Source organism: Manis javanica, chromosome 5, assembly GCF_040802235.1.
Source record: "Manis javanica isolate MJ-LG chromosome 5, MJ_LKY, whole genome shotgun sequence".
Classification (NCBI taxonomy): Eukaryota; Metazoa; Chordata; class Mammalia; order Pholidota; family Manidae; genus Manis; species Manis javanica.
In genome coordinates, this window is record NC_133160.1 from 134,150,023 (window position 1) to 134,177,249 (window position 27,227).

The following is a 27,227-nucleotide window of genomic DNA, read 5'->3' on the forward strand; positions in this document are numbered from 1 at the left end:
CTCAGAGATTGATAGTTGTACTCTGTTAGAAATTTTCATTGTTCATTTATTCATTCTTTCATTCAACAAGCATTGATGGAGCTCACACTCAGTAGGAGACACTGGGATAGGTGCTATGAAATTCGTGGGGAGAGGGAAGCCTACTTACAGGAAGCTTACAGCCTCCGGGAAATACGCAACTAAACATTGTGATAAATGCTTTGGCTAGAAGTAAATTAAAAGTAGTATAGGAATATATATCACATACATCTAATCTGACTTGAGTGTGAAAGATATGTAACCTAGACAGGTGTCCTGACAGTTCAGGGAGGGGAGATTAGTCCAAGAAGAAGCAGCATGTGTGAATGAAGGCTCATTAAGTTTGAGAAAGCCGGGTGCTCGGGAAACTTGGTATAGCACACCTTGAGCATGAAGTACAGAGAATGGAGGTAGAGTGTGGTGAGGCATAGGAAGGGGCTAGACCGAAGGGATCTCGCATGCCATAGGAACAAGACAGTTTTATCTGGAAGCATTAAAAACTCTTAAAGGACTTTCAGCTTGAGTAGGAGATACTAGGATTCACATTTTAGGAAGATCACTGGCAACAGGATGGAAAAAGAGACCAGGAAGGAGGGGAGGGAAATTAGTAAGGAATCTGTTGGAATAATTAAAAGATAATGTTGGACTGTCTCAGGGCAACAGCAGAGGAAATGAAGAGGGAAGGGATGGTTTTCAAAAAGATGCAGGAAGTCTTTGATGGGAAGGAGAGGAGGTGCAAAGTGAGAAAGAGGTGTCCAGAACAGTTGCCCTGACGGTGCGATGAATGTTGGTTCCATTCAGAGAGAATGAGAATGCTAGGAGAGCGGCTCTTAGCAGGAAAGGGAGGAGGATGAGCTCAGTCTCAAGGGACTGAGAAACATACTGTTGGGGGTGTCACCATCAGATTGTGAGATCTGAAATATTAGAGGCAAACTTGAGTGGAAGTAGCAGTTTAAGGGTTTTCAGTGTTGTATAAATGGATAGTTACAATCGTGGGAGGAAAAGTAAGGCTAAAATCAACTAAGACCTGAGGAGCCCAGTATTGTAAGACTAGAAAGAGGCAGGGCCCATCAGTCCCAAAGGGAACCTGGGCCCTGACTAAGTCACACATTAATAATACAAATCTCATGTCAGCTTTTTTGACCCCTGCTGGCAACCCCCAATTTTTTCTTTCTCCAGCACCTGAGCCAACTCTTCTTGGCCTTGGTGCCATTGAAATGGTCTTTTTGCTATTTAGTCTTGGTATTAGAATTTACCCAAAGCTTTATCGGTTATTTCTTTTTAGGTAGAAAGTATGTTTACTGCTCATTTTTAGGTAAATATTGTCTGAAAATTTCTAACATGGAGTAATTTCATAGTAATATGATAGAGAAAATGGGCTTCTTTCTTCTGAATCAGAAATTATATCTGAAATTATTTGTTTGAATCAGTGCTATGAATTCTCAAAACACTTGATATACTTAATTTCTATTTGTTTCATTAAAAATTCCCAAGAACCTGCTTTGTATAGGCACTGGAGGTAAGTAGAGGAAGAGCCATTGGCCCTGTATTTTAGGAATAGAATGGAGAATGGAAACTAAAAGTGAAAATGAAGAAAAGGCAGTGAAAGAGGAAAGCAGTGAAAAGAAAAAAGAAGTAGAAAAGAACCAGGTCTAGAGTTTAAACAGGTGCTTGCAGATAGTGCTAAGCAAATGGACTTGCAGTTTGGAGATGCAAATCTTCACAAGGATAGATTTCTTTGAGAGCACATAGAAAAAGCTAGAGATGAATATGGTGATACGTCATTTCTCGTGTCCTTTAACAAAATGAAAACATTGACCACTGTGGGTAAAATTGTAATATTCCAGAATATCTCGCCTCACTTTAGTACATCTGCATATCAACAAGAGCTCAAGGGTGGAAAGAAGTATGGCTTTACTGCATTGCATCATTCCTCAGGGGTGGAGAGAAGTTATCTCCATATCAGTGGGTAATTACCTGGGCAACAGAAGGCTTATCTGTACCTGAAAGGTGAGGGGACGGCCGGTTTTGCTTCTGCTGGAGCAGGAAAGAGAGAAGGGCCCAGACTGCAGCTTGCAAGCAATAAACGGATTTTAAGTTTTGTTTCTCTCTTTGACTGATTTCGGTTTCTAGAGTTATTTTGCCCCAGGATTTCCTTTTCCCGGACTTACAACCACTGATGGAAAGCTAATTGCCAGAGCACTGTAAAGTTCAGTTGCTGTAGAGGTGGATTTTGAAGGCACCAAAATCAGAAGAAAAAAGCCTTGGATGAAAGAGCAAAGGGTGAGGATGAGCAGACAGTGTACATGGAGTCACTTCCCCCAAAGGTTGTCACAGCTGGATTGAAAGAGTGTTTGGGGAATGAGGCAATGTTGTCTATGTAAGTACACCACGTAAATCTACTGGGCCCCCAGAGGGATTTGCTGTATGGAATTGGAAACCAAAGAGCAAGCAGCAAAAGTAATTGCATTTCTTAACAAACCACCAGAGGAAACACCAGCCTCTCCTGGTATAGTCCCTAAGATAGTGAAAAATACACCCATTGCTGCCCTTAGAGTAGCGGAAGAAAGAAAAAGTAAAAGAAACAGAAGAAGAAAAGCCAAATGGAAAAGGAAAACAATAATATTGAGACTAAAGAGTCAAGTATGGACACAAGCAAGGAGAGTGTCTGTAAAATGAAAACATACAGGACCACATCTCAGGGCTCCAGAGTAGAGGTAACTGATGCCAAAAGCCACCTTCAAAGAAAAAGAAAAAAATGGGGGAGCGCTGAACTGTCCAGCTTACCTTTAGTCAGAAGAGGGAAGCGGAAGAGCAGTAGCTCGGGAGATGCCGAATACCTAACTCCCAGATCTGAAATAAAGAAAAGGGCTCAGAAAGACAACATTAAAAAATACTTCAGAAGTCTCCGAAGAAAACAAAGATACAGAAATCTACTGAAGAGGAAAAGGATACTGAAGATAAAAAACATGGATTGTTCTGAAAAGCAAAAAGGAAACAAGAAAGAACATAAAGAGAGGCATAAAATGGGAGAAGAGGTTATTCCATTAAGAGTACTCTCAAAGAGTGAATGGATGGATTAGAAAAAAGAGTATTTAAGCACTGCAAAAAAAAAAAAAACAGCCTGGCTTCCTTAAAAAGAAAAAAAACAATATCCCAAGTAAAATCAGAGCCAGAAATGAAGCAGACCATGGAGTACCTAATAAGTCTGGATGGAAAATGAAAAAGCAAACAATGAAGTGTTGTCCCCAGGAGAAGTTAATGCCAGGGACCACAGTCCATGAGTGGCATGATTGTGAAGACTGTTAGCACAGAGCCTCTACCTAAAGCAAGTCAGGGAGGCTTTGGCAGTGATCTCAGAAGTGGTTTCCGTTGGTTAGCTAGGAGATACAGAATGCTATGCGTGAGGATGCTCAAGCAGTAATAAACAATGTGTACGGAAATTAAAAAGAAGCACTGCTAGAAACTCGAGATCCTTTCTGGTGATCATGAACAGAGGTATTGGCAGAAAATTTTAGTAGATAGATAGGCAGGCCAAGCTTAATCAGCCTTGTGAAAAGAAAAGAGGCACTGAGAAGTTAATCACCAAAGCTGAAAAGATTAGACTTGCAAAGACTCAAGTAAACACATTAGATTTTCTGGATATGACCAAAAAAAAAAATTTTTGATTCACCTCTTAAGATTTCACTGGACTTGAGCTAATCTTAGGAAATCCGTTTTTATTATGGTAGTAATGTATAATGAATGTTTTTCTAAAACCTACATTTAATGAAAAGAAATGTCTTTGTTCCTTGTATATAGGACCTTTTTCTAGAGGCAAGTACATTGTATACCACCATTTTTCACTGAACATTTTATTTGTTGAAATTATCTTGCTTACATAGAGGAGTCTCAAAGTGATTTAGTAAATAAAGGTATTTTGAACATTAAAAAAGTCACACAAGGGCTAGGGGACTCAGGGTAATAGATGAGATGGACACCTCAACAAATCACTACACATGGCAAGTGTCTAACTGCCCAGAGGTGGAGGGCACTTAAGAGAAGGCATCCTCAGCAGTTTCCAAGACGATTATGGGTTTGCTTGGTGAATATTCCATGTGAAATGGGCAACATGTGCCAAAACATAGGTCCATAAAATTGCACTGTGTTTGGGAAGCAATAGCAAGCTCAGTCTCTTATCATATTACTATGCTATGTACTCCATGTTAGAAACTCTCAGACAATATTTACTAACAAATGAGCGATAAACATACTTTCTACCTAAAACTCCCCTGTAATTCTTGTTCAGTAACTTCCTTCTTGAACAGTTACTCCCTAGGCTGCTGGGGGGTAAAGTTCAGGAAGGTGTGTTGGCAGTTGAGGCCAGGGAGATAATCAGGAACCAGATTATAAAAGGATTTGTATGATATGCAGATGAACTTGGATATTGTTTTCAAATGCAAATTCAAGACACTTCATAAAGTCAAAATAAATATAAATGAGCGCTGGATAATTATAGAATTTTTTACTGAAATAAATTTTAGAAATCTTACACATAAGATTTGTCGTAAGCTACATAGATATTTTCCTTTCTGGAGTTGTTACTTATCTTGAATATTTGCGAAAGCACATTACTGAAGCACATCTAACAATATGCATTGAAAAAAACACCAGGATGTTAAGACATTTAATCAGTGGTGAGATTACACATGATTATAAAAATCATTTTTATATCTTCTGAGATTTCAAAGAAGGCATATTTTAGAATCATGGAGGTAGATGTAGAGGTTATGGTTTTTAAAGAAAGCAGATCAATATTTAAAATAGGAATAAGCCCTCTGATAATCTTCTCAGAGACTCATTTCCAAGAAAGGGAAACCTCTTGATTTAAAAAAAGACATCATTACCTTTGTTTTTTTTTTAACATTTACCTTATCTTAGGTAACCTTTCTCCTTACGCTGTTTTTTTGGTTGTTTGTAAAAAAAAGAAATGTCATATGGGTATACTATTAACCTTTTTATGTTGAAATATTTGAGTCAAACACTGGTGTTTTGTTTCTGTGTAGACACCAATTATTGGAAATAAATATGGTGATCAGCATAGCACAGCTGGAAGGAATGGGAAACCAAAAGTTATTGCTGTTACTAGAAGTACTTCTTCCACTTCTTCTGGTTCTAATTCTAATGCCTTGGTTCCTGTTAGTTGGAAAAGGCCACAGTTATCACAGGTACATAAAAGAACATCAAAACCGAATACTCAGAACGATCAATTTTGTTGCATGTATGAAAACTTGAGAATTTGTCTAACTTTATCAGTAATCCTAACATTTAAATTTTTTCCTCCATAGCGAAGAACAAGAGAAAAGCTGATGAATGTGCTTTCTCTGTGTGGTCCAGAGTCTGGCCTTCCAAAGAATCCATCAGTGAGTAGGCACAGAGGCATAGTGTCAAGGTTTAAAAAATCATGTTATTCCATGGAGAGATGAAAGTTATTTTGTTTCCTTGCTTGCCTTTTTTAACTTACCTTACTTATGGTGTTAACTAAGAACAAAAATACTATCTTTGTGACAGTTGGTACCTTTGCCAATTAAATAGTCAATCGATTAGACTTTCACACAAAAGCCAAGTGAAGCTCTGTATTCATAGACAGATGAGGCCTGCAGTGAGTGACCCTTGGGGCACTGATGTCTCATATATAGTGACAAAGCTGATGGATGGCCTTTCTTTTTTTGGCTGGGGTTCAGGTTGTATTTTCTTCTAATGAGGACTTGGAAGTCGGTGACCAACAGACCAGCCTGATTTCTGCAACAGAAGACATAATTCAAGAGGAAGAAGTAGCTGTGGAAGATAATAGCAGTGAGCAACAGTTTGGCGTTTTTAAGGATTTTGACTTCTTAGATGTTGAATTGGAAGATGCAGAGGTAAGGATGTGGGTTCTCTATTATAATATTTATAGAAGAGTTACAACTATATAAGAATTAATGATTTGGCTATAGGATCTTTCCTTATTAAAGGCAGTGTAAAGTCACAAAGGCAAAAGTCTAAATGGGGCACTAAATTCAGTCAGTACCATTAGTGAGTAGCACAATAAGTATGAAATAAAAGGAACATTAATTTTTCATTTTCATCTTTAAAAATACAAAGTAAAATATGGGTTTATTCAAAAGAATTTTTTAAATTTAGGGTGTACTTACACATAAATCTTTTGTATGAGCTATGCAAATTAATGCACAGCAGAATGGTAAAAAACTGTATTAAAATTCATCCAACACAATTTTAAGATACAAGTACAAACACTTAACACCAGCCTGATGAGGCTACTTACTGCTCTCTAGAACCCTCTCCTATGGCAAGTGCTGAGGCTCTTCCTGTGACATCTTCGTCAGTTCTTCCTTAGGTGGCTGGCCCTCTCAGATGCTTCATTTCACTCATCAACCAAAGGGCTTTCTCTCCTCTACATTGATTCAGCCTACATTAAGTTGATATTTGTGTCATCTAGATAATTTCTAAATGTAAAATCCAACTCCAAAAGTAGTTTATTAGCTCACAAACTGAGATTAGTTCAGAGTCAGAGCTTCCTTAGGTATGAGTCAGTGAGGCCTCTAGTTAGTGGCTTTGCAGTTCTCTGCAAGTCAGCTTGACCTCAGACGGGGGTCAGATAGGTACTTCCACACATAGTATGTTTGAAGAATGAGGGTCATTTCCAGAAATGTCTTCCTACCCATGCAGTGGCTGCTGTCCTTAATGCTTCAGCACACTTCAGTCACATCTCACTGGGCCAAGTTGGGACATTTGCCAGTTTCTAAAACACTCATTGTGGCAAGGAGAGTAGTATTGCCCTGGTTGTGTCAAGCTGTTGAGTACCTGTTCCTGTAGCAGATGTTAGGCCTCTAAGTCACAATCTCCTAAACCTGGAAAGTTTGTCAAATTGGTCAAAAAAAAGGCCATTCCAAAAATTTTATGAATACATGTTTGTGAGAAGCCCAAAATGTCTTATCCTGAAGTCCCAATAGTATATCATTGATACATCTTTCTCAAAGGAATTTAAAGTCACTCGTATAACTCATGCACTCATCAATTCTCTTGAAGCGATCTTTCCTCTGGCTCTAATAAGTGAGGTGGAGGAATGCAGTGTAACGGCCTGTGCCACGTCACACCGTTCACTGTTCATAGGAGACTGGTTTATGGAGGTTGTCCTCTCTGCTTCCATGTCCCTTGCAGTTAGGAGGGTGTGACTTGTGATGCTGCAGAGTCAAACAAATGCCTTTGCTAGCTTAGGAGCTGGAGGTGCTCCTATGTAATTGATCGCCATTTACATATTCCCGAGGACACAGTCGTACAGGTTCATAGGAGCCCCAAAACAAGTGATACTCAGCACCCCCGGCACTGGCTTTTGGACTTTTTTTTACTGTGATCCACAGGTAATACATATTATATCACATCCAACTATATGCAGACACACACCTTTAAAATGACAGTTTCAAGAATATGAATCCTTACTCCATGCTATACACACTGATATTTTCTATTTTCTTCCTTCCTTGCCCCCCACCTCTGCCCAAAAAAGCAGGTCACCACCCTCTATAATTGATTTCACATCCACAATTTGAAAAACATGTTGTAGGAAATAGGACAGACCTCAACAACCAGGCAAAAAAGTGTGATGGGTTGAAAAGACCTGCTGCCCTTCCTCAAGGGCATGAGCAGTTACTCAATTCTTTTGTAGTTATTTGCTTTTTTCACTTCAGAATTTAAAATTTCTAAATGCAGGCTCTTGACATTTTTGTAATGGTAAGGTTATTTTTTTTGTTTGCTTTTTTTTTTTTTAAAAGAACACTGTAAATGCTTCCAAGTACATCCCAGTAGTCTAAAATGTCAGTAGTAATAAATTTGGCTTTTCAATAAAACCTTAGATTGAATTAAGGATGTTTATTGTTGTTCTATCTTTAATTCAATCACAATAATTTGGGGAGGGTAGTATTAATTTATGCCTCATAATTAGACCAAATCAAATGATAGAAGATTCTCTAAAACCTAAACAGTCTCACTTGAAACATGGAAACAGGAACAGCTTTGCTACAAAACAAACTTACCTGTTAATGAAACTTCTAAAATACCCGCCCCCCAATCTTGAAAGCCCACAGTGTGTATTCTTTAATTCACCAAATATGTACTGAGAACTGCTGCCATTATTATATGTTATGCTACATAATAATACTGGAAATACATTGTAGGAAGGTGACTTTTCAAAGTGCAGAGCCCTAGGGCTTCTAGCATATACCCTAAGAAACAATGAAAAATCCAAAGGCCAAATGGGCACAGCCCCTGGCCACCTTTATCAAGCAGAGCAGCTCTTGTTTTGTAAATCAGTTTTGCACAGTTGACTTCTTTCTTAAATTTCTTTTAAAGTGTTCCTTTGCTTTATTAAAAAAAGAGAGAAAAGAAAAAAAGATTTGAAAACCTCTATTCCAGACAATCCCCCTTAAGTAAAGGAACACAAACAGATCATATGTTGCTAGTCTACTGACTGTAATTTGTCATAGCAGGGCTTAAGAAAGAGTGTAGGAATTTATATCCTCACAAAAGGAGGATCAACTTCAAATAACAGGAACATAACTTATATAAATCCTTAAGTGGAATGAAATTGAGATTTGTCATTATTTCCTTTTGACCTTTTGAAGTTTGAAAAGGTTATGTTTTGATAGCTGTGATCTTGATTTTAAACTTTTATAGTAAAAAAATACATAAAATATAGTGTACAAAATACAGTCAACCATTAGATTCAGCCAGAACCATCCTACAGATGGTACACACTTGCCTTTTTTCACTTGTTTCCTGTTAAAATAATTGTGACCTTGTATGTTGTGAACTGAATGTGGGTATCTTAAGTCAGCTTTGCACTACATCAACTATTAAATCTTATGTAAGTTTTAAGATTTTCTTAAAGTTTGTGTTGCCAGAGTGTATCAGAAATGTTGTTTTAAGTGTCTGTCTCTGACTTTTTCACAATATATTTTGTATAACAGAGTAATCTGAATTCACATGTTGGCTTCCTGCACAAAACAGAGGTTAATCCAGAGCTTGAATCAGTCTTTGGGTTTGAGAAATGACAAAGAGTTTTCCCCAAAAGTGTAGTGTATATTTAAATGTTTGTCTTCGTTCTTTCTAATTCTGTGTGTTTTCCTTTTTGCTAACCAGGAACTACAGGTATGTTGCAGCCTAGTGTTGTGGGTTGTGTATTTACTGTCACCTGTGATGTATTTGTCTCCTTTGTGGCGTCATTTGTGTTGTGTATTAGCACAGAAATGGCCTAGATAGATTTAGCTGTTCCCCAGTAATACAAGATAGAAAGTCAAGAAAATTATTTAACATAGGTTATGAACCATATATTTTGATCTCCTTAAATATGAATATTTAATGATGTTTTAAAAGTTTAAAGAAATTGAAGGGCTGATTGAAACTCTGCTTATGACAATGCAATAAGTATTCTTCATTTTGGTTTATGTTCTCCTGGTGTATTACATTTACTGTGCTTATGAGCATGTATTTGAGGTCTTAGAAATCATGTCTTGCTTTTCCAGGGCGAAAGTATGGACAATTTCAACTGGGGAGTCCGCAGGCGCTCACTGGACAGTATTGACAAAGGAGACACCCCCTCGCTGCAGGAGTACCAGTGCTCCAGCAGCACTCCTAGCCTGAACCTGGCAAACCAGGAGGACACAGATGAGTCTTCCGAGGAAGAGGCAGCTCTCACGGCCAGCCAGATACTCTCCCGCACGCAGATGGTACACACTTGCCTTTTTTCGCACAGTGACACTTGGCCTTGTTTCCTGTTAACTTCCAACTTCGCCGATACTGTTTCTTGACTTCCTGATTTTCATTTCAGTTTGGGTAAAATGCATACACTGAAATGAAAATACAAAATTGCACTACCAATGCTAGCCATGACACAACTAAACATTTAAGTTGACACTGTGTACAACTTAGCAGCTAAGACATATTTTATCTTGTTTCTCTCTTGGTACAGTGAGTTACTCTGAGCACTTTTAGAGGCCCTTATCTTGAATAATACATGTTTTTTGGTGTCAATGTGAACAACAACCTGTTTAATTTGCCACATACTTTCTTCCCTAATTAATGTGGAAAGACTTCACAACCTCAGCCTCTTTCAAGATTAAGTCAGTTATGTGGAGGTTCTGACTTGTACCTCAAGGGTCAGGTGGCAGAGATTTTAAGGTCGTAAAGAATGAAAAATGAGGGCCTCAGGACTACTGTGTTCAACTGAATGTGGGCAGGAAGGGAGATGCAGCGGTGTCTGGGCTGGAATTTGCCGATGGCAGTGTGAGGAAAGAGACGGGGTGTGGCACAGCCACCGTGGTACCTGTGCTGAGAATCGCCTGGAGTCACACAGCTCTTAACAGAAGTGCCCCTTTCATAGGGAACCAAGCTCTGCCTGTCTTTAATATGGAGCCATTTTCCCTGCACTCAGTCTGCTGGTAGGGTGCTGGCAGCAGTGTTGAATGTCAGGGGCTGAGCTGGCTTTAGACAAAATGTAAAGTGGCCCATTTGCAGTTGACTCCTGTCCCCTCTCCTGTTTTGGCATCTCATTGTTGCCCCAGCATGTCTTTACAGGAGCCCACCCCCCATTTAAGGGTAAAATGGGAACAGCAGCCACAGTTAACACTCACTGTTTACCATGCACCAGACTCTGCTCGAGATGGGTTACGTCTCTTGATCTCTGTGATCCTCCCCAGCCACATGGGGTGGGTGTTCCCACTGCAGTTCTGCAGAAGAGTTTGTCCCAGGACACACAGCTAGTAAGCAGATGTGAACCAGGTGGTCTGCTTCCAGACCCATTACACCTGAGGCTTCGTCCCCAAGGGACACTTTTCATTTAGAGGAATGGTCGAGTTACTGGCACAGTGGCTGACTGAATGAGGCAAAGACCTCCCTGGAGCCAGACTGTAGGCTCGGAGTCTGGCATTGTGCCACCGACCCACCGTGTCACTGTGGGCAGGTCACCTAACCTCCCCTTTAAAACAGGATTCTGGGAGTATCTGCCTCCAGGGAATTTCATGAGAAGGGAAGCCACCAAGCCTTAGTAAGGGTTTAAGGAAGGCTGACTCCGTGAAAGCCAGGGGTCAGAACTGACTGTGTAAGGAGACATAATGGTACAGGAGATAAAAAGAATTTTAAGTTATTTCCTCCCCAAAGGCAAAAAAGATTAGCTTTGGCCTTTACCTATTCTGAATCATAAACTTGATATTTCTTATATTAAACATTGACCATGAAAAATGTATAACCCTGCTTAAAAGAGTAAAAATATTTTCTTTTTTCTCATTACCTACTGCTACTTTCCAGAGAATATAAACCCACTACTGATGTGCTGCCATTACAGCAATTTTATTGCCCTAATTTTTTTGTCTTACTGAAGTTTCGTGGGCCCACTTCCCAGTTAAGGCTGCTGCCTGAGCGGCCGTGGTGTGCCTGGCACTGGGGCCACAGGGATGGAAGGGAGCCCCCGCCCTCACAAGCCTTCAGACCAATTGACCTTACCATAAAAATACCAATTTCAATTCAGAGTTAACATAGTTCCTAGAGCTCTTCTACTTTACCCTGTATGAATGTTTGGGTTCCGCTGAAGTCTGGACCACTCGCATTAACAGCACCCATACCGGTACCATCTGGTGGGGGGTGGTGGAGGTAATTTTAGGAAGTCCAGGAAGCTTTTCCTAACTAAGCCCCCCAAAATAGCTTAACGATATAGATACACTCTTTGTGGCCTTTGGAACCCTCGCTGACACAAATGAATTCCTCATTTCGCTATTCCTCCTTGTAGCTAAGCAGTGATCCTGCCGCAGATGAAACGATGCCAGACCAAACTGATTTACTGCTTCAGTCCCGAGAGTCCGCTGGTGGCGCCTCGGCCGAAGTGCTTCAAATCAGAGATGAGACCCCAGGTTTGGAGCCGTCTCTAGACAATGCTAACAGCCAGCTGCCTGAGGTGGGGAGAAATGGGGGCTGGGGCAAGGCCAATCGGGGCTCTTCCTAGCAGTCCGTTACATCCCTTGCTTTTCTTGCAAAAGAGTTTTCATCTGGTACACTAATTATTTGATTTGTTTTCAGTATTTCTAACCTGTTGGGTTGTTTTAAGTAAGATAGTAAAATTTGATTGATTTAAAAAAGTTGATAGATTAAGGAAATGACCTACAGGTTAAAAATAATCGAGTATTTTTAATGAGCATTTTGTGTTGCAGAATGTAATTAGGTTAATGTACAGACGCTTCTCTGGGGATGGTGAGCATCTTCTGTGGCGCTCGCTATAGGACCGCTTTTGTTTTTTCTTCTTTTTGCTTTGTATTTGGGTATATGTGATTGGTGCTATGATTTGGGATTAAAACCTCAGGCCAGCTGTGTTAGCAATTGGTTAAATGAAATTTTTAAAAAAGACTTTGGAACTACTAGTACCGGATTTTTTGGAAAGGCCCATGAGAAGTAAGCCAGATTCCAAGCTAATGACTGACCAAAAATAAGTAAGTATTGGTTTTCTTAGTGTGTTTTTTTTCTTCTTAAGATTATTTGAGATACTTTTTTTAACTGTAGTTGCTGTAGCTCTGTAATGTGCTTATTTGCCTTGGTAAGTATTAGGAAAATACTGTCGTTTTTCAGTGTTGAAATTAATAGTTATTAGATCCCATTATTTTAATAAGCTAAGTTCTTGTGCTATTATTAAGCTGACAGTGTATTTTACATCTTTAACAGTAAGAAGACATATTTGAAATGAACGCATTTGGGCAATTTGTAAATGCTCACAATTATAGCTGAAGTTTTAGATAATTAAATTCAACAAATATTAATGGGTTTTACTAGATGCCAGGCATTCAGTAGGTGCTGGAAAGATGAATGAAAGATGACCTCTGTGCTCTGGGAGTGCATTTTCTCTTAAGAGAGATAAAGGAGGTTATAAAAGCATTACATTTCAGTAGGAGAAGCTCAATCCTAGACATGTTCAGGGCTTTGTGAGAACTCAGGGGAGAGACTGATCAGCTGTGCTTTGGGGGTGATGGTGGTAAAGAACAGGCTCCATGGCAGTTGGGACATCACAGGCAGAGGGACGCCACATGGAAAACGTGGCAGTGTAAGGAAACATGGTACATTCAGGCAATAGCAGGAAATTGAGTATTTCAAGAGAATAAAATGGATGGGAGCAACAGGAGAGGTGGATAGGGTCTAAAACGTGATATTACACTAAAGACTTAGACTTTATCTTGAGGTGATAAGTCATGAGTCATATTCTTTCAAGAGATACCTGTTATGTGACAAGTGTTGTACCAGGTACCTAGGTGGCAGTACAGAGCATATGAACATTGGGTCATTTAACCAATCCTTACAGAGCCCCAACCACAGGCTGGGGCACTATCCTAGGCTGGGCATACGGCAATGTGTGAAACAAAGGCTGCAGGTTCTATGGAGCTTAGCTCTAACAGGAGACAGAATGAACAGATATAGCCAATAAAAATATAATATATCAGAAAGTGATCATGTTGTGTTATTCCTACTAAAAAAATCTAACAGTAATGAGAGCTTGATGAGGGAGAAAGGTAGACAGGGTGGCATTTGAGGTGAAACGAAAATGACAAGAAGTAGCCAACCTTGAAGAGTGTTCTGGGCTGAGGACACAGTAGTTTAAAAGGTCCTGGTGTGTCTGAAGAACAAGCTGGCCAGTGGGACTGGAGCACAGTGACCATGAAAGGGTGAAGAGAGAGGGAGCTGAGGGCTGGGCCAGGGTGCTCTCAAGGTCAATATTAGAGGCCTCAGCAGCTAAACTATTGGAGGAATTTAAGCAAAAGGACATAATCTGATTATGTTTATTTTTTAAAATCTCAGCTTGTTTGGAAAAATAAGTTCCAGTACCAGGAGCCACGTGGAGCCTCCAGTCTAGGCTCCTGTCCACAGGGGAAGGTCACAATCTGGTTTTGTTCCAGGGAAGCCTTTGTGGTGGAGGTGTGCACGACAGGTTAGAGGTGGCTGAGTAAGGGGCGTCCGACCTAGTCATGCATGAGCATGAAACTTGACAGCTGCACCTTAAGTGGATGGCATTCCTTTCTGTTGCTGAGAGGCTTGTTAAGTGAGCGTAACTGCTCGTTAACAACCTAATCCACTGTGTCTAGTTTGGATGATAGCATGTTAAAAGGTCAACAGAATTCTTATTTGAAACAGTGAAAAACAGCAACTGATACTAGTAATGCCTTCTTAATGAAAGCAGTATGGTTAATGGGTATGTTTTAATTTCATTTAATTAACAAATAGGGAAATATTTATTCTTGGTTTTAAAATAGCAATAATCAGTAAGTAAACTATTGCCTAGAAATAATTCATATTTTTTGTACATGAATTGGAAATCCATGTTTCCAAATATATTGGAGATTGTGTTATTTCAGGTGCGGCAGCCATTCATCCCACAGCACAGTGGTCCCCTGCTTATCCACAGGGACACATTCCAAGGCCCCCAGTGGACACCTGAAACCACAAATAGTACTGAACCCTATATCTACTACATTTTTTCCTATACATACATACCTAAGATAAAGTTTAATTTATAAATGAGTCACAGTATAAGATTAACCACAATAATAATAAAATAGAACACTTGTGACAGTGTATCCTATAATAAAATATATGTGAATGTGGTCTCTCAAAATACCTTACTATACTATATTCACCTTTCTTATGCTAAAGTGATATGATAAAATGCCTGTTTGATGAGGTGAAGTCAGGTGATATGGGCATTAGGCTGCTGTTGACCTTTTGACACTATGTCAGGAGGACCATCTGCTTCCTGACCACAGCTCACTGTGAGTTACTGGAACAGGAAAGTGAGACCATGGATAAGGGAAGACTACTGTATTTAATGGGCCTACTTCCAAGGCAGGATAATGTTCCTGAAGATTCTATTTTTTTTCCTAAGGAAAAACACTTCAGTTTACTGTTTTTTTTCCCTTTTATAATAGTGTTTCTCATTTTGTCACTATAAACTTTGTGACATTGGTGGATGAGAATGAAAGAGCCATTTTTAAACCACAGTATTTAATTTAGACACAGTGCTGTTAATTTTTATATTATCACCAGAAGAATGACTCTCCACAGGGGAATAATACAAGTTTGTATTTGTTGGATATGTTGACCTAATTTGTTTTTCCCTGGTGTGCCTAAGAGTGTCAAATGACCCAAAATTGCCCCTTTTTAAAAAAAGTATGAAAGCACCAAGATAATGAAATAAAACCACAAGTCTGTTTTTTAAAGTAATTTCTTGGGATGAGGAAAATAGGTGAAATACTTTATGAATTAAAGGAGAAAATCCATTCCTACACTTGTTTAAGTTTTTCCCCTCAAATTATGTTAGTATCAGGAAGATAAAACAGAATAGGCTACAGCATTTCATGTCGTGACAAACTTTGGAGTTCAGCCTGTCCCTTCATCCTACAAATTACACTCTGAGCTCTAGAAGGAATTAAGGCCTTCACTTTTATTTTTAGAGAAACCTTCACAGAGGGACCTCTTCTAGTAGTCATAATAGTTTAGATAACAACTCACAGATGACAGAAATTATTCCTTACAGGAAATGAGTCTTTGAATGTAACTGTGTACATGTGTTGTATAGTAAGATAAAGTTCAAGAAAATGTGATTCTCATAATCTACATATGGCAGTGGAATCTATTCCATTAACACAAATGACTTCATGAAATCTAGGTGTTACTAGAAAATTTCAGCATATATTATATATTAGTAACTGTGGATTAAACATCTATTTTCAACTTATTTATTCAAGAACCAATGACAACCTAATACAGGTGTAAACTAACAAAACTGAGATTTCTTACAGTTAATGGAAGCTAAGAAGCCCAAAATCAAGCTGATTAATTGTCTGGTGAGGCCTGGTAGCTCTTCTTGCTGTGTCCACACATAGTAGAAAAAGAACTAGCTCACTCTCTGGCCTCTTCTTATATGGGCACTAACTCCATTCATGAGGGCTCTACCCTTGTGAGCTCATCACCTCCCAAAGGCCCCACCTCCTAACACCGTCACGGTGGGGTTAGGGTTTCCGCAGAAGAATTCTGTGGAGACAGAAACCTTCAGTCCTTAACACTATTGCTACCCATCTTTGTCAAAGCCCATCGTATGTTGTTTCCTCCTAAGAGACCAGCCTCCCTTACCTCAACAGATGTGACCTCTCCCTTCTTGGAGAACCAGTAGTTCTGTGTATAGTAATTATCATATTTACCTTACACCTAACATACTCTACTATATATTATTGTCATCTCCACATTAGCCTAGCCTAACCCCATGATTAGATTGAAAACTAATTTTACTTAGTTACTAATTTATCTCAGAGCACCCAGCCCCGAAACTTATCAAATCCTTCATTTTATTTTATGTTAGAGATGAAATTTACAAATGCACATACACTAAGGCCCAGGCTGGTCTAAGGTCAGAGGCTCTTTCACACAATTTGAAAGGAAGACCCTATTTTTACCCATGTAAAAGCAGTAAGAAACTACTGTACAACTAAGTAACAGTACTTAGGTCTAAGTACCAAAAGAAAGTGATCTTTAGTCCTAAAACTGTGAGACCAGTCATGCTTATTTTCAAACTGGTTAAACTAATATCCATGCACATTAAAACTGGTGTTGATACTGTCATGATATAACCCTTAGCATCTTTCCTTTTAAAGGTAGTAGCTCATTTAGTCAACCAAAATCTGTTATCAGGCATGCAGCCACATTATTTCAATAATGTGACAGTGGGTGGAAGCTAAAAGCACTAGTGTACCTTATAACACACATTTCCAATACCATGTGCTGCGGGTTAGGAGAATGCCATCATTCTTTTTGATAAATGAGCTTGTAATTCATTTAATCTTCAAAAGCCTAAGATTTTCAACAACCTAAAATTTCCCAGTGTTTTCTGAAATCTAAGTCAGTGATGAAGCATTCTTAGAACTCAAACCTGAAATAAGGCCATTATTTCAGGTCTTATTACCTGAAAGCAGCTCTTACACCACAAATCTTCAGTTCATTTGTTACCAGAGAAAAGCCACCCTTGTTTTGGCTCAGCAGCTTCCTGACTGGTCAGTACCTGTTCTTGATTCACAGGCAGACGCACAAGACCACTGGGTTAATCATTTTGAATTATCTCCCCTCTTTATATCCAGAATTCACTGGATAAAATGTTCTGGTGTAATGAAAGAAAAGGCATTGAAATAACAGAGAATGTGTAGTAAAAATACAAAATTCTATTTATGTAGAATTAGAATTTGTATGAGAAAAGATATTTTACCTAAGGATAGATTTCTAAGTAAATAGATTTCTGAATCCAATTAAGAGGGAAAAAAAAGATCTCTTTGATGTTTCTCTATATTTTAGATATAGGTGATAATGTTTTAATTTCATAATTTTTAAAACTCAGAACTTTTTTAAAAGGCTGTTTCACATAATCAGAGTCCAAAAACTCCAAAGATTAAACTAAGTAATTGAAGACTATATATAAAAACAGATTTAGATTGATGGTAATAGTCATTTATTCTGTGTTGCTATAAAAATTATTTTTTAATGTTTATGAAGTCCATAAAAATATATGGTTGTTTTACAGGATATAAGCTCAGTATTAAGGGAGGAACAGGTTATTACAACCTTTGAAGATGGGTCATACATAATTCAAGAACAGCAGGATTCTCTTGTGTGTCAGAGAATTCTTGATTTAGAAGAAACTGAAATGCCAGAGCCTCTAGCTCCTGGAAGCTACCCTGCATCAGTTTGTGAAGAAGATGTTACCTTAGCTTTAAAAGAACTAGACGAAAGATGTGAAGAAGAAGAAGCTGATTTCTCTGGACTATCGAGGTGAGAATATGGTATCACACTTTAATGACGTGGTATTTTCTTTCCCATCCTCTCCCAAGTAGACCCTCTATTCCAGTTTACTTTATTTCTGTATATGTGTGAGTATATAGTCATACTGTCTTCATTTTTAAAGATAAAATGACTTACTGTGATGGGTTTATTTTCTTTTGCTGATATTCACTAAAGCAAAACACGTAGCCCATTCTCAAAGCATAGTGAGTGGCATTCTGTGTTTAGAAATACACCAGTACCTGTTTTGGCAAAACGCCAAATAGCCACTCATTAAAACCAATATTGGACCACAGCCAGAACAAGTATCAAAATCATGGAACAAACTTCTGTGATGTCAGAAAAAATCTGAAATATATACAAAAAAATTATTCCACAGTTTCATTATCAATGGTCAGGTTTTTAAACTTTGACTTATATAATAGGCAGAAGTATAACTTCTTAGTGCTGTCAGATGTTAGATGGTTTCTTTTAAATGTTTGTGGCTTGTACATTCACAATGATCACAAATTGAAGAATTCTCAAAGATGACATTTTCTTGACTCTTGACTAAAAAATTTGAATAACCAATTATTAAATATAGTTCTTAAAGGAAATTTCTGTGGCAGTTATGAAACAATTCTATAATGATTAGAATTATGATAAATCTCTTTTATTTTTGTTATTAAATTTTATAAATATTTGTGACTCAAAATAATGTTCTTTATAAAGGTATCCAACTTAATGCACTCTGTACCATTGTATTTGCCTATTCAAGAGTTTAAATTTCCTTAACAATTACTTTTATATAAAAGTTAACATTAGGAATCATCAAATATTTCAAAGTTTTACTCATACGGTAAAAATTACTCATACTTCAGGCAGTAAGAGTTTAACATATACAATGCATAAGATTTATTTCATTTTGTATATCTAGAATGTCTAACATATATTTGAAAGTCTATATTCAGTTATTAATAAATCTTGGTGACTAGTCATTCTTTTTGATAAATGAGCTTGTAATTCATTTAATCTTCAAAAGCCTAAGATTTTCAACAACCTAAAATTTCCCAGTGTTTTCTGAAATCTAAGTCAGTGATGAAGCATTCTTAGTATTCAAACCTGAAATAAGGCCATTATTTCAGGTCTTATTACCTGAAAGCAGCTCTTACATACTAGTAATTCATACTAGTAATTTGGATATGACAGTAGCCTACAGATCACTCATTGTTCATACACAAGTTCAGGGAAGCCAGAGGTGATGGGGAGGTAGATGTCAGCTGTTTGGCTTTGTAAAAGGTGGGGGCCAAGTAGTTTGTCCAAGTACCAAAGCCAAAATTGAGTAATGCATCCCTAGTAAATATAGAGGTATCTACCCAAATTTACAGGATATATTTTGTCAAAAAACAGTCACCACAGTGATACTATAAAAATTAACTTGAGGTATAATTTAAGTTTTCATTTCAGATGTCTGCTTTATTCTTATGTTTTTCCCCAGTCTTTACTCAGATCCCTTTCTTGCATATGAATCACTCAACTCCATAGTTTATGTAAAGCCTTACAGAGCTACCTTGTAATGTGAATCATGCAGTTTTAAGACCTTGGAGCAATACATTTCTTTATGGAGTGTCTGACTCATATACTTCATCAAAACCCAGTTACACATTCCTTTATGCAATGTTCAACCCAAGTACATTTTTTAATGTAAATTTTAATTGAAGTAAACATACTCAAGGAAAAATAAATGAATCTTATACATTTCAATAGAGTTTCACAAAGTCTACATAGTCATATAACAAGCACCTAAGAAAAGAACATTACTAGGAAAAAAAAATTACTAGAACCTCAAAATTCCCTCATCCTATTTCCAGACACTATACTTCCACCTAAATTTGAACAAGTGTTGGTTTTACCTATTTTTGAACTTTATATAAATGGAATCATACTATATGTTCTTTTCAATCTAGATTCTTTTTCTTCCTTACTATGTCTGTGACATTTATTTATTTATTTTTAATTTTTTTATTAAGGTATTATTGATATAAACTCTTATGAAGGTTTCACATGAAAAAACAATGTGGTTACTACATTTACCCATATTATCAAGTCCCCACCCATACCCCAATGCAGTCACTGTCCATCAGTGTAGTAAAATGTCACAAAGTCACTACTTGTCTTCTCTGTGCTACACTGTCTTCCCCGTGACCCTCCACATCACCATGTGTGTCAATCATAATACCCCTCAATCCCCTTCTCCCTCCCTTCCCACCCACCCTCTCACACCCCACCCCTTTGGTAACCACTAGTCCCTTCTTGGAGTCTGTGAGTCTGCTGCTATTTTGTTCCTTCAGTTTTGCCTCATTGTTATACTCCACAAATGAAGGAAATCATTTCGCACTTGTCTTTTTCAGCCTGGCTTATTGCACTGAGCATAATATTCTCCAGCTCCATCCATGCTGTTGCAAATGGTAGGATTTGTTTCTTTCTTATGGCTGAATAGTATTCCATTTGTGTATATGTACCACACCTTCTTTTTCCATTCATCTACTGATGGACACTTACATTGCTTCCATATCTTGGCTATTGTAAGTAGTGCTGCAATAACATAGGGGTACATGTCTTTTTGAATCTGAGAAGTTGTATTCTTTGGGTAAATTCCAAGGAGTGGGATTCCTGGGTCAAATGGTATTTCTATTTTGAGTTTTTTGAGGAACCTCCATATTGCTTTCCACAATGGTTGAACTAGCTTACATTCCCACCAGCAGTGTAGCAGGGTTCCCCTTTCTCCACATCCTCACCAGCATTTGTTGTTCTTAGTCTTTTGGATGCTGGCCATCCTTACTGGTGTGAGGTGATATCTCATTGTGGTTTTAATTTGCATTTCCCTGATGACTGGTGATGTGGAGCATCCTTTCATGTGTCTGTTGGCCATCTGAATTTCTTCTTTGGAAAATTGTCTCTTCATATCCTCAGCCCATTTTTTAGTCGGGTTATTTGCCTTTTGGGTGTTGAGGCATGTGAGTTCTTTATATATTTTGGGTGTTAACCCCTTTTCAGATATATCATTTACAAATATATTCTCCTATACTGTAGGATGCCTTTTTGTTCTGTTGATGGTGTCCTTTGCCATACAGAAACTTCTTAGTTTGATATAGTCAAATGATGTTTGATATACTCAATGATGAGTTCATTTTTGCTTTTGTTTCCCTTGCTTGAGGAGATACATTTAGGAAGAAGTTGCTTGTGCTTATATTCAGGCAATTTTTGCCTATGTTGTCTTCTAAGAGTTTTATGGTTTCATGACTTACATTCAGGTATTTGATCCATTTTGAGTTTACTTCTGTGTATGGGGTTAAACAATAATCCAGTTCCATTCTCTTGCATGTAGCTGTCCAGTTTTGCCAACACCAGCTGTTGAAGAGGCTGTCATTTCCCCCACTGTCTTTCCATGCCACCTTTATCGTATATTAATTGATCATATATGGTTGGGTTTATATCAAGGCTCTCTAGTCTGTTCCATTGGTCTATGGGTCTGTTCTTGTGCCAGTACCAAATTGTCTTGATTACTATGGCTTTGTAATAGAGCTTCAAGTTGGGAAGCATAATACCCGCAGCTTTATTCTTCCTTCTCAGGATTGCTTTGGCTATTTGGGATCTTTTGTGGTTCCATCTGAATTTTATAACCATTTGCTCTAGTTCATTGAAGAATGCTGTTGGGTATTTTGATAGGAATTCCATTGAATCTGTAGACTGCTTTAGGCAGGATGGCCATTTTGACAATATTAATTCTTCCTATTCATGAGCATGGGATGTGTTTCCATTTATTGGTATCTTCTTTAATTTCTCACATGAGTGTCTTGTAGTTTTCAGAGTATAGGTCTTTCACTTCCTTGGTTAGGTTTATTCCTAGGTATTTTATTCTTTTTGATGCAACTGTGAATGGAATTGTTTTCCTGATTTTTCTTTCTGCTAGTTCACTGTTAGTATATAGGAATGCCACAGATTTCTGTGTATTAATTTTGTATCCTTCAACTTTACTGAATTCAGATACAAGATCTAGTAGTTTTGGAGTGGATTCTTCAGGGTTTTTTATGTACAATATCATGTCATCTGCAAACAGGGACAGTTTAACTTCTTCCTTGCCAATCTAGATGCCTTTTATTTCTTTGTGTTTTCTGATTGCCGTGGCTAGGACCTCCAGTACTATGTTGAATAGAAGTGGGGAGAGGGGCATCCTTGTCTCATTCCCAATCTTAAAGGAAAAGCTTTCAGCTTCTTGCTGTTAAGTATAATGTTCGCTGTGGGTTTGTCATATATGGCCTTTATTATGTTGAGGTACTTGCCCTCTATACGCGTTTTGTTGAGACTTTTTACCATGAATGGATGCTGAATTTTGTCAAATGCTTTTTCAGCATCTATGGAGATGAACATGCGATTTTTGTCCTTTTTGTTGATGTGGTGGATGATGTTGATGGATTTTTTAATGTTGTACCATCCTTGCATCCCTGGAATAAATCCTACTTGATCATAATGGATTATCTTTTCAATGTATTTTTGAATTCAGTTTGCTAATATTTTGTTGAGTATTTTGGCCTCTATGTTCATCCGGGATATTGGTCTGTAATTTTCTTTTTGTGCGGTGTTTGTCTGGTTTTGGTATTAGAGTGATGCTGGCCGTATAGAATGAGTTTGGAAGTATTCTCTCTCCTTCTACTCTTTGGAAAACTTTAAGGAGGATGGGTATAAGGTCTTCACTAAATGTTTGATAAAATTCAGCGGTGAAGCCATCTGGTCCAGGCATTTTGTTCTTAGGTACTTTTTTGATTACCAAATCAGTTTCATTGCTGGTAACTGGTCTATTGAGATTTTCTGTTTCTTTCTGGATCAGCCTTGGAAGGTTGTATTTTTCTAGAAAGCTGTCCATTTTCTCTAGGTTATCCAGTTTGTTAGCATATAATTTTTCATAGTATTCTCTCATAATTCTTTGTATTTCTGTGGTGTCCATAGTGGTTTTTCCTTTCTCATTTCTGATTCTGTTTATGTGTGTAGACTCTTTTTTTCTTGATAAGTCTGGCTAGTGGCTAGGGGTTTATCTGTTTTGTTTCTTTTCTCAAAGAACCAGCTCTTGCTTTCATTGATTGTTTCTATTCTTTTTGATTTTATTTATGTCTGCTCTAATCTTTCTTATGTCCCTCCTTCTCCTGACTTTGGGCCTTATTTTTTCTTCTTTTTCTAGTTTCATTAATTGTGAGTTTAGACTGTTCATATGGGATTGTTCTTCTTTCCTGAGGTAGGTGTGTATTGCAATATACTTTCCTCTTAGCATGGCCTTCACTGCGCCCCACAGATTTTTTGTGGTGTTGAATTATTGTTGTCATTTGTCTCCATATATTGCTTGATCTGTCTTTATTTGGTCATTGATTCACTGGTTATTTAGGAGCATGTTGTGAAGCCTACATGTGTTTGTGGGATTTTTCATTTTCTTTGTGTAATTTATTTCTAGTTTCATACCTTTGTGGTCTGAGAAACTGATTTGTACAATTTCAATCCTTTTTAATTTACCGAGGCTCTTTTTGTGGCCTAGTATATGATCTATTCTTGAAAATGTTCCAAGTGCACTTGAGAAAGAATGTGTATTCTGCTGCTTTTGTGTATAGAGTTCTGTAGATGTCTGTTAGGTCCTTCTGTTCTAATGTGTTGCTCAGTACCTCTCTCTCCTTACTTATTTTCTGTCTGGTTGATCTGTCCTTCAGAGTGAGTGGAGTGTTGAAGTCTCCTAGAATGAATGCATTGCATTCTAGTTCCCCTTTTAATTCTGTTAGTATTTGTTTCACATATGTAGGTGTTCCTGTGTTGGGTGCATAGATATTTATAATGGTTATATCTTCTTGTTGGAACTGACTCCTTTATCATTATGTAATGTTCTTCTTTGTCTCGTGTGACTTTCTTTGTTTTAAAGTCTATTTTGTCTGATACAAGTACTGCAACTCGTGCTTTTTTATTCCTATTAGTTGCATGAAATATCTTTTTCTGTCCCTTCACTTTTAGTCTGTGTATGTCTTTGGGTTTAAAGTAAGTCTCTTCTAGGCAGCATATAGATGGGTCTTGTTTCTTTATCCATTCAGTGATTCTGTGTCTTTTGATTGGTGCATTCATACCATTTACATTTAGGGTGATTATTGATAGATATGTACTTATTGCTATTGCAGGCTTTATATTCGTGGTTACTGAAGATTTGAGGTTAACTTCCTTACTATCTAAGAGTCTAACTTAACTCACTTAATATGCTATTACAAACAGAATCTAAAAGTTCTTTTTTTCTCCTTTTTTTTCCTCCTCCATTCTTTATGTATTAGGTATCATATTCTGTGCTCTTTTATCTATCCCTTGATTGACTTTGGGAATAGTTGGTTTAATTTTGCATTTGCTTAGTAATTAACTATTCTACTTTCTTTCTTTACTGTGGTTTTATTGCCTCTGGTGACAGCTATTAAACCTTAGGAACACTTCCATCTATAACAGCCCCTCCAAAATACACTGTAGAGATGGTTTGTGGGAAGTAAATCCTCTCAGCTTTTGCTTATCTGGAAATTGTTTAATCCCTCCTTCAAATTTAAATGATAATCTTGCCGGATAAAGTATTCTTGTTTCAAGATTCAAGACCCTTCTGCTTCATTGGATTGCATACATCATGCCACTCCCTTCTTGCCTGTAAGGGTTCTGCTGAAAAGTCTGATGTTAGCCTGTTGGGCTTTCCTTTGTATGTGATCTTATTTCTCTCTCTCACTGCTTTTAATAGTCTGTCCTTATCCATGATCTTTGCCATTTTAATTTCTATATTTCTTGGTGTTGTCTTCCTTGAGTCCCTTGTTTTGGTAGATCTGTGCACTTCCATGGCCTTAGAGACTATCTCCTTCCCCAGATTGGGGAAGTTTTCAGCAATTACCTCCTCAAAGACACTTTCTATCACTGTTTCTCTCTCTTCTTCTTCTGGTACCCCTATAATGCGAATATTGTTCCATTTGGATTGGTCACACAGTTCTGTGAATATTCGTTCATTCTTAGAGATCCTGTTTTCTCTGTGCCTCAGCTTCTTTGTATCTTCTCTAATTTCTATTTCATTTATCATCTCCTCTACCATGTCTAATCTGCTTTTAAAACTTTCCATTGTATGTTTCATTTCAGATACTGTGTTCTGTAATGATTGGATCTCTGACCAGAGTTCATTCCTGAGTTTTGTAATATTTTTCTGTGCCTCCATGAGCATGTTAATGATTTTTATTTTGAAATCCCCTTCAGGAAGATTCATGAGGTCGATTTCATTTGAATCTTTCTCAGGTGTTGTATTCATAATTTTACTTTGAACCAGGTTCCTTTGGCATATCATATTTGTATATGGTGCCCTCTAGGGCCCAGAAGCCCTACTCTCTGGAGCTTCTCAGTCCCTGAAGCAATGTCTGGAGTCGCAGGGGAGTGGTGTTGGTGCCTGGGGGGAGGAAAGAGCTGTTTCCTGGCTGCTGCTATGCCTGTCTCCACCGCCTGAACCAGTGGGCCGAGCACACAGGTATAAGCCTCTGTGCTTTGCATTTGTAGTTGCTGTAGACACGGCTTCCCTCTGGCTGGTCTAACACTAGGGTAGGGTTTTCCAGTTTGCAAGCCAGGTAGGGCTGAGGTGCAGTAGGCTGCATATCACAGAGGGGGTCCTCGGAGCTGTGTAGCCAGCCAGGGAGCTGGAGCACATGAAGATCATGGAAGTTCCCAACCTGCTGGGCAGAGTGCACCTGGACAATTTTGTCTACCTGTCCTTTCTCCTGATCAGTAAGCTCTGTGCAGTCCTTGCCCTTTTAGCAGCCCTCTTGCTGTGAGGAAGTCTCTCAGACTGCCTGCCTTTCTTTTGTCCCAGAGCAGCCTGATATGGATCCCTGCTTTCCACAAGTGGCTGGAATCTCAGTCTCTCCAGGTATTCTGCCTGTCTTAGCTTTCCAACCCCCTAATCACGAGAGTACCATGTAAGCACCATGAAATGTAGGTTTGTGCTCCTAGAGCTGATTGCCAGAGCTAGGTGTTCAGCAGTCCCAGGCCTCCACTCCCTCCCTGCTCCGTTTCTCTTCCTCCCACCAGTGAGCTGGGGTGGGGGAAGGGCTTGGATCCCACCGGACCACGGCTTTGGTACATTACCCTATTCTGTGAAGTTTATTCTTTTCTCCAGGTGTATGCAGTTTGGCACAGTCCTCTTTCCTGTTGCTATTTCAGGATTAGTTGTATTAGTTATATTTTCATATTATATGTGGTTTTAGGAGGAAGCCTCTGTCTCACCTCTCCAGTCACCATTTTTAATCCTACCCAAATACATTTTTATCTTTCTTCATTGTCCCATTTTGTTTGCTCTCTGATTGTTGGGATTATAAATTCTTCAAAGGATATGCAAGGGCTTATGTTTCTTTAAGTCCCACCTGTTTCTGCCATGCCACTAGGCACACAGCACGTCCTCATGAAATAGCTGAGCTGGCATTATATGTCATAGTTTATTACATTGGGTTTGGACCAATAGTCCTGGGTTCATATTCAGGCTCTGTCATTTCCTGCCCAATAACCTAGGCACATTATTTAATTTCGCTGAACTTATTGTTTCCTCATCGGGAAAACTGAGAGAATACGAGTACCTAACCCTTATAGAGTTGCTGTGAATTTCTTACAAAATTTAGGTTGTTGTATGTTTTCTAAAGCAATGTGTATGAATAAAATAATCTGATGATTTAAACTATGTTGAGTCTTTTATTTTGAGATAGTATTATGATCACTCTGATATTGTGTTAACAGTCAAGATGAAGAAGAGCAAGATGGTTTTCCAGAAGTACAGACATCACCTCTACCATCCCCATTCCTTTCTGCCATAATAGCTGCTTTTCAGCCAGTAGCATATGAGGATGAAGAGGAGGCCTGGCGCTGCCATGTCAGTCAGATGCTGTCTGATACCGATGGATCCTGTGCGGTGTTTACTTTTCATGTGTTTTCTAGGCTCTTTCAGGTTAGTGAGGTTTTAATTTCTGAATACATATTATAGCTACCTGATAAAGTTTTTGGTTTGAAATCATTATCTGAGATTTTAATATTCCCACTTATTTTCTTTAAAAACATTCTTTCCATAAGACAGTGATGGTATTTAAATTTACACTGTGGTAGTGTGGTACTACTGGTACTTTATGCAATGATTAGTACACATCTCTCTCTTAAGGCAGTTAAAATACAACTTAAAAACAGCATAGGGATTTTCTGCAGTATGCTGGGAACCATCAGGGATGCCAAAGAAATATAAAGCATGGTCCTTGCCTTCAGGGAGCTTA

General features: G+C 38.2%; 2 protein-coding genes and 1 pseudogene across 10 annotated transcripts in view; 2 read left to right on the top strand and 1 right to left on the bottom strand.

Annotated features, from left to right (window-relative positions):
• FRYL (FRY like transcription coactivator) overlaps positions 1-27,227 on the top strand; it is a 295,909-nt gene that overhangs the window by 251,237 nt on the left and 17,445 nt on the right. For all 8 annotated transcript variants that reach the window (XM_073237639.1, XM_073237642.1, XM_073237641.1 and 5 more), the window contains 7 exons: positions 5,064-5,225; positions 5,346-5,420; positions 5,742-5,918; positions 9,579-9,782; positions 11,837-12,001; positions 17,648-17,895; positions 26,704-26,911. In XM_073237639.1, the coding sequence (XP_073093740.1) occupies positions 5,064-5,225; positions 5,346-5,420; positions 5,742-5,918; positions 9,579-9,782; positions 11,837-12,001; positions 17,648-17,895; positions 26,704-26,911 (1,239 nt within the window). The remainder of the gene's footprint in view (positions 1-5,063; positions 5,226-5,345; positions 5,421-5,741; positions 5,919-9,578; positions 9,783-11,836; positions 12,002-17,647; positions 17,896-26,703; positions 26,912-27,227) is intronic.
• LOC140849628 (la-related protein 7-like) lies at positions 6-5,049 on the top strand (annotated as a pseudogene).
• ZAR1 (zygote arrest 1) overlaps positions 9,766-27,227 on the bottom strand; it is a 42,549-nt gene continuing 25,087 nt past the window's right edge. For both annotated transcript variants that reach the window (XM_036998549.2, XM_036998546.2), the window contains one exon: positions 9,766-9,902. In XM_036998549.2, coding sequence (XP_036854444.2) covers positions 9,831-9,902 — 72 coding nt within the window. In that variant the 3' untranslated portion in view covers positions 9,766-9,830. The remainder of the gene's footprint in view (positions 9,903-27,227) is intronic.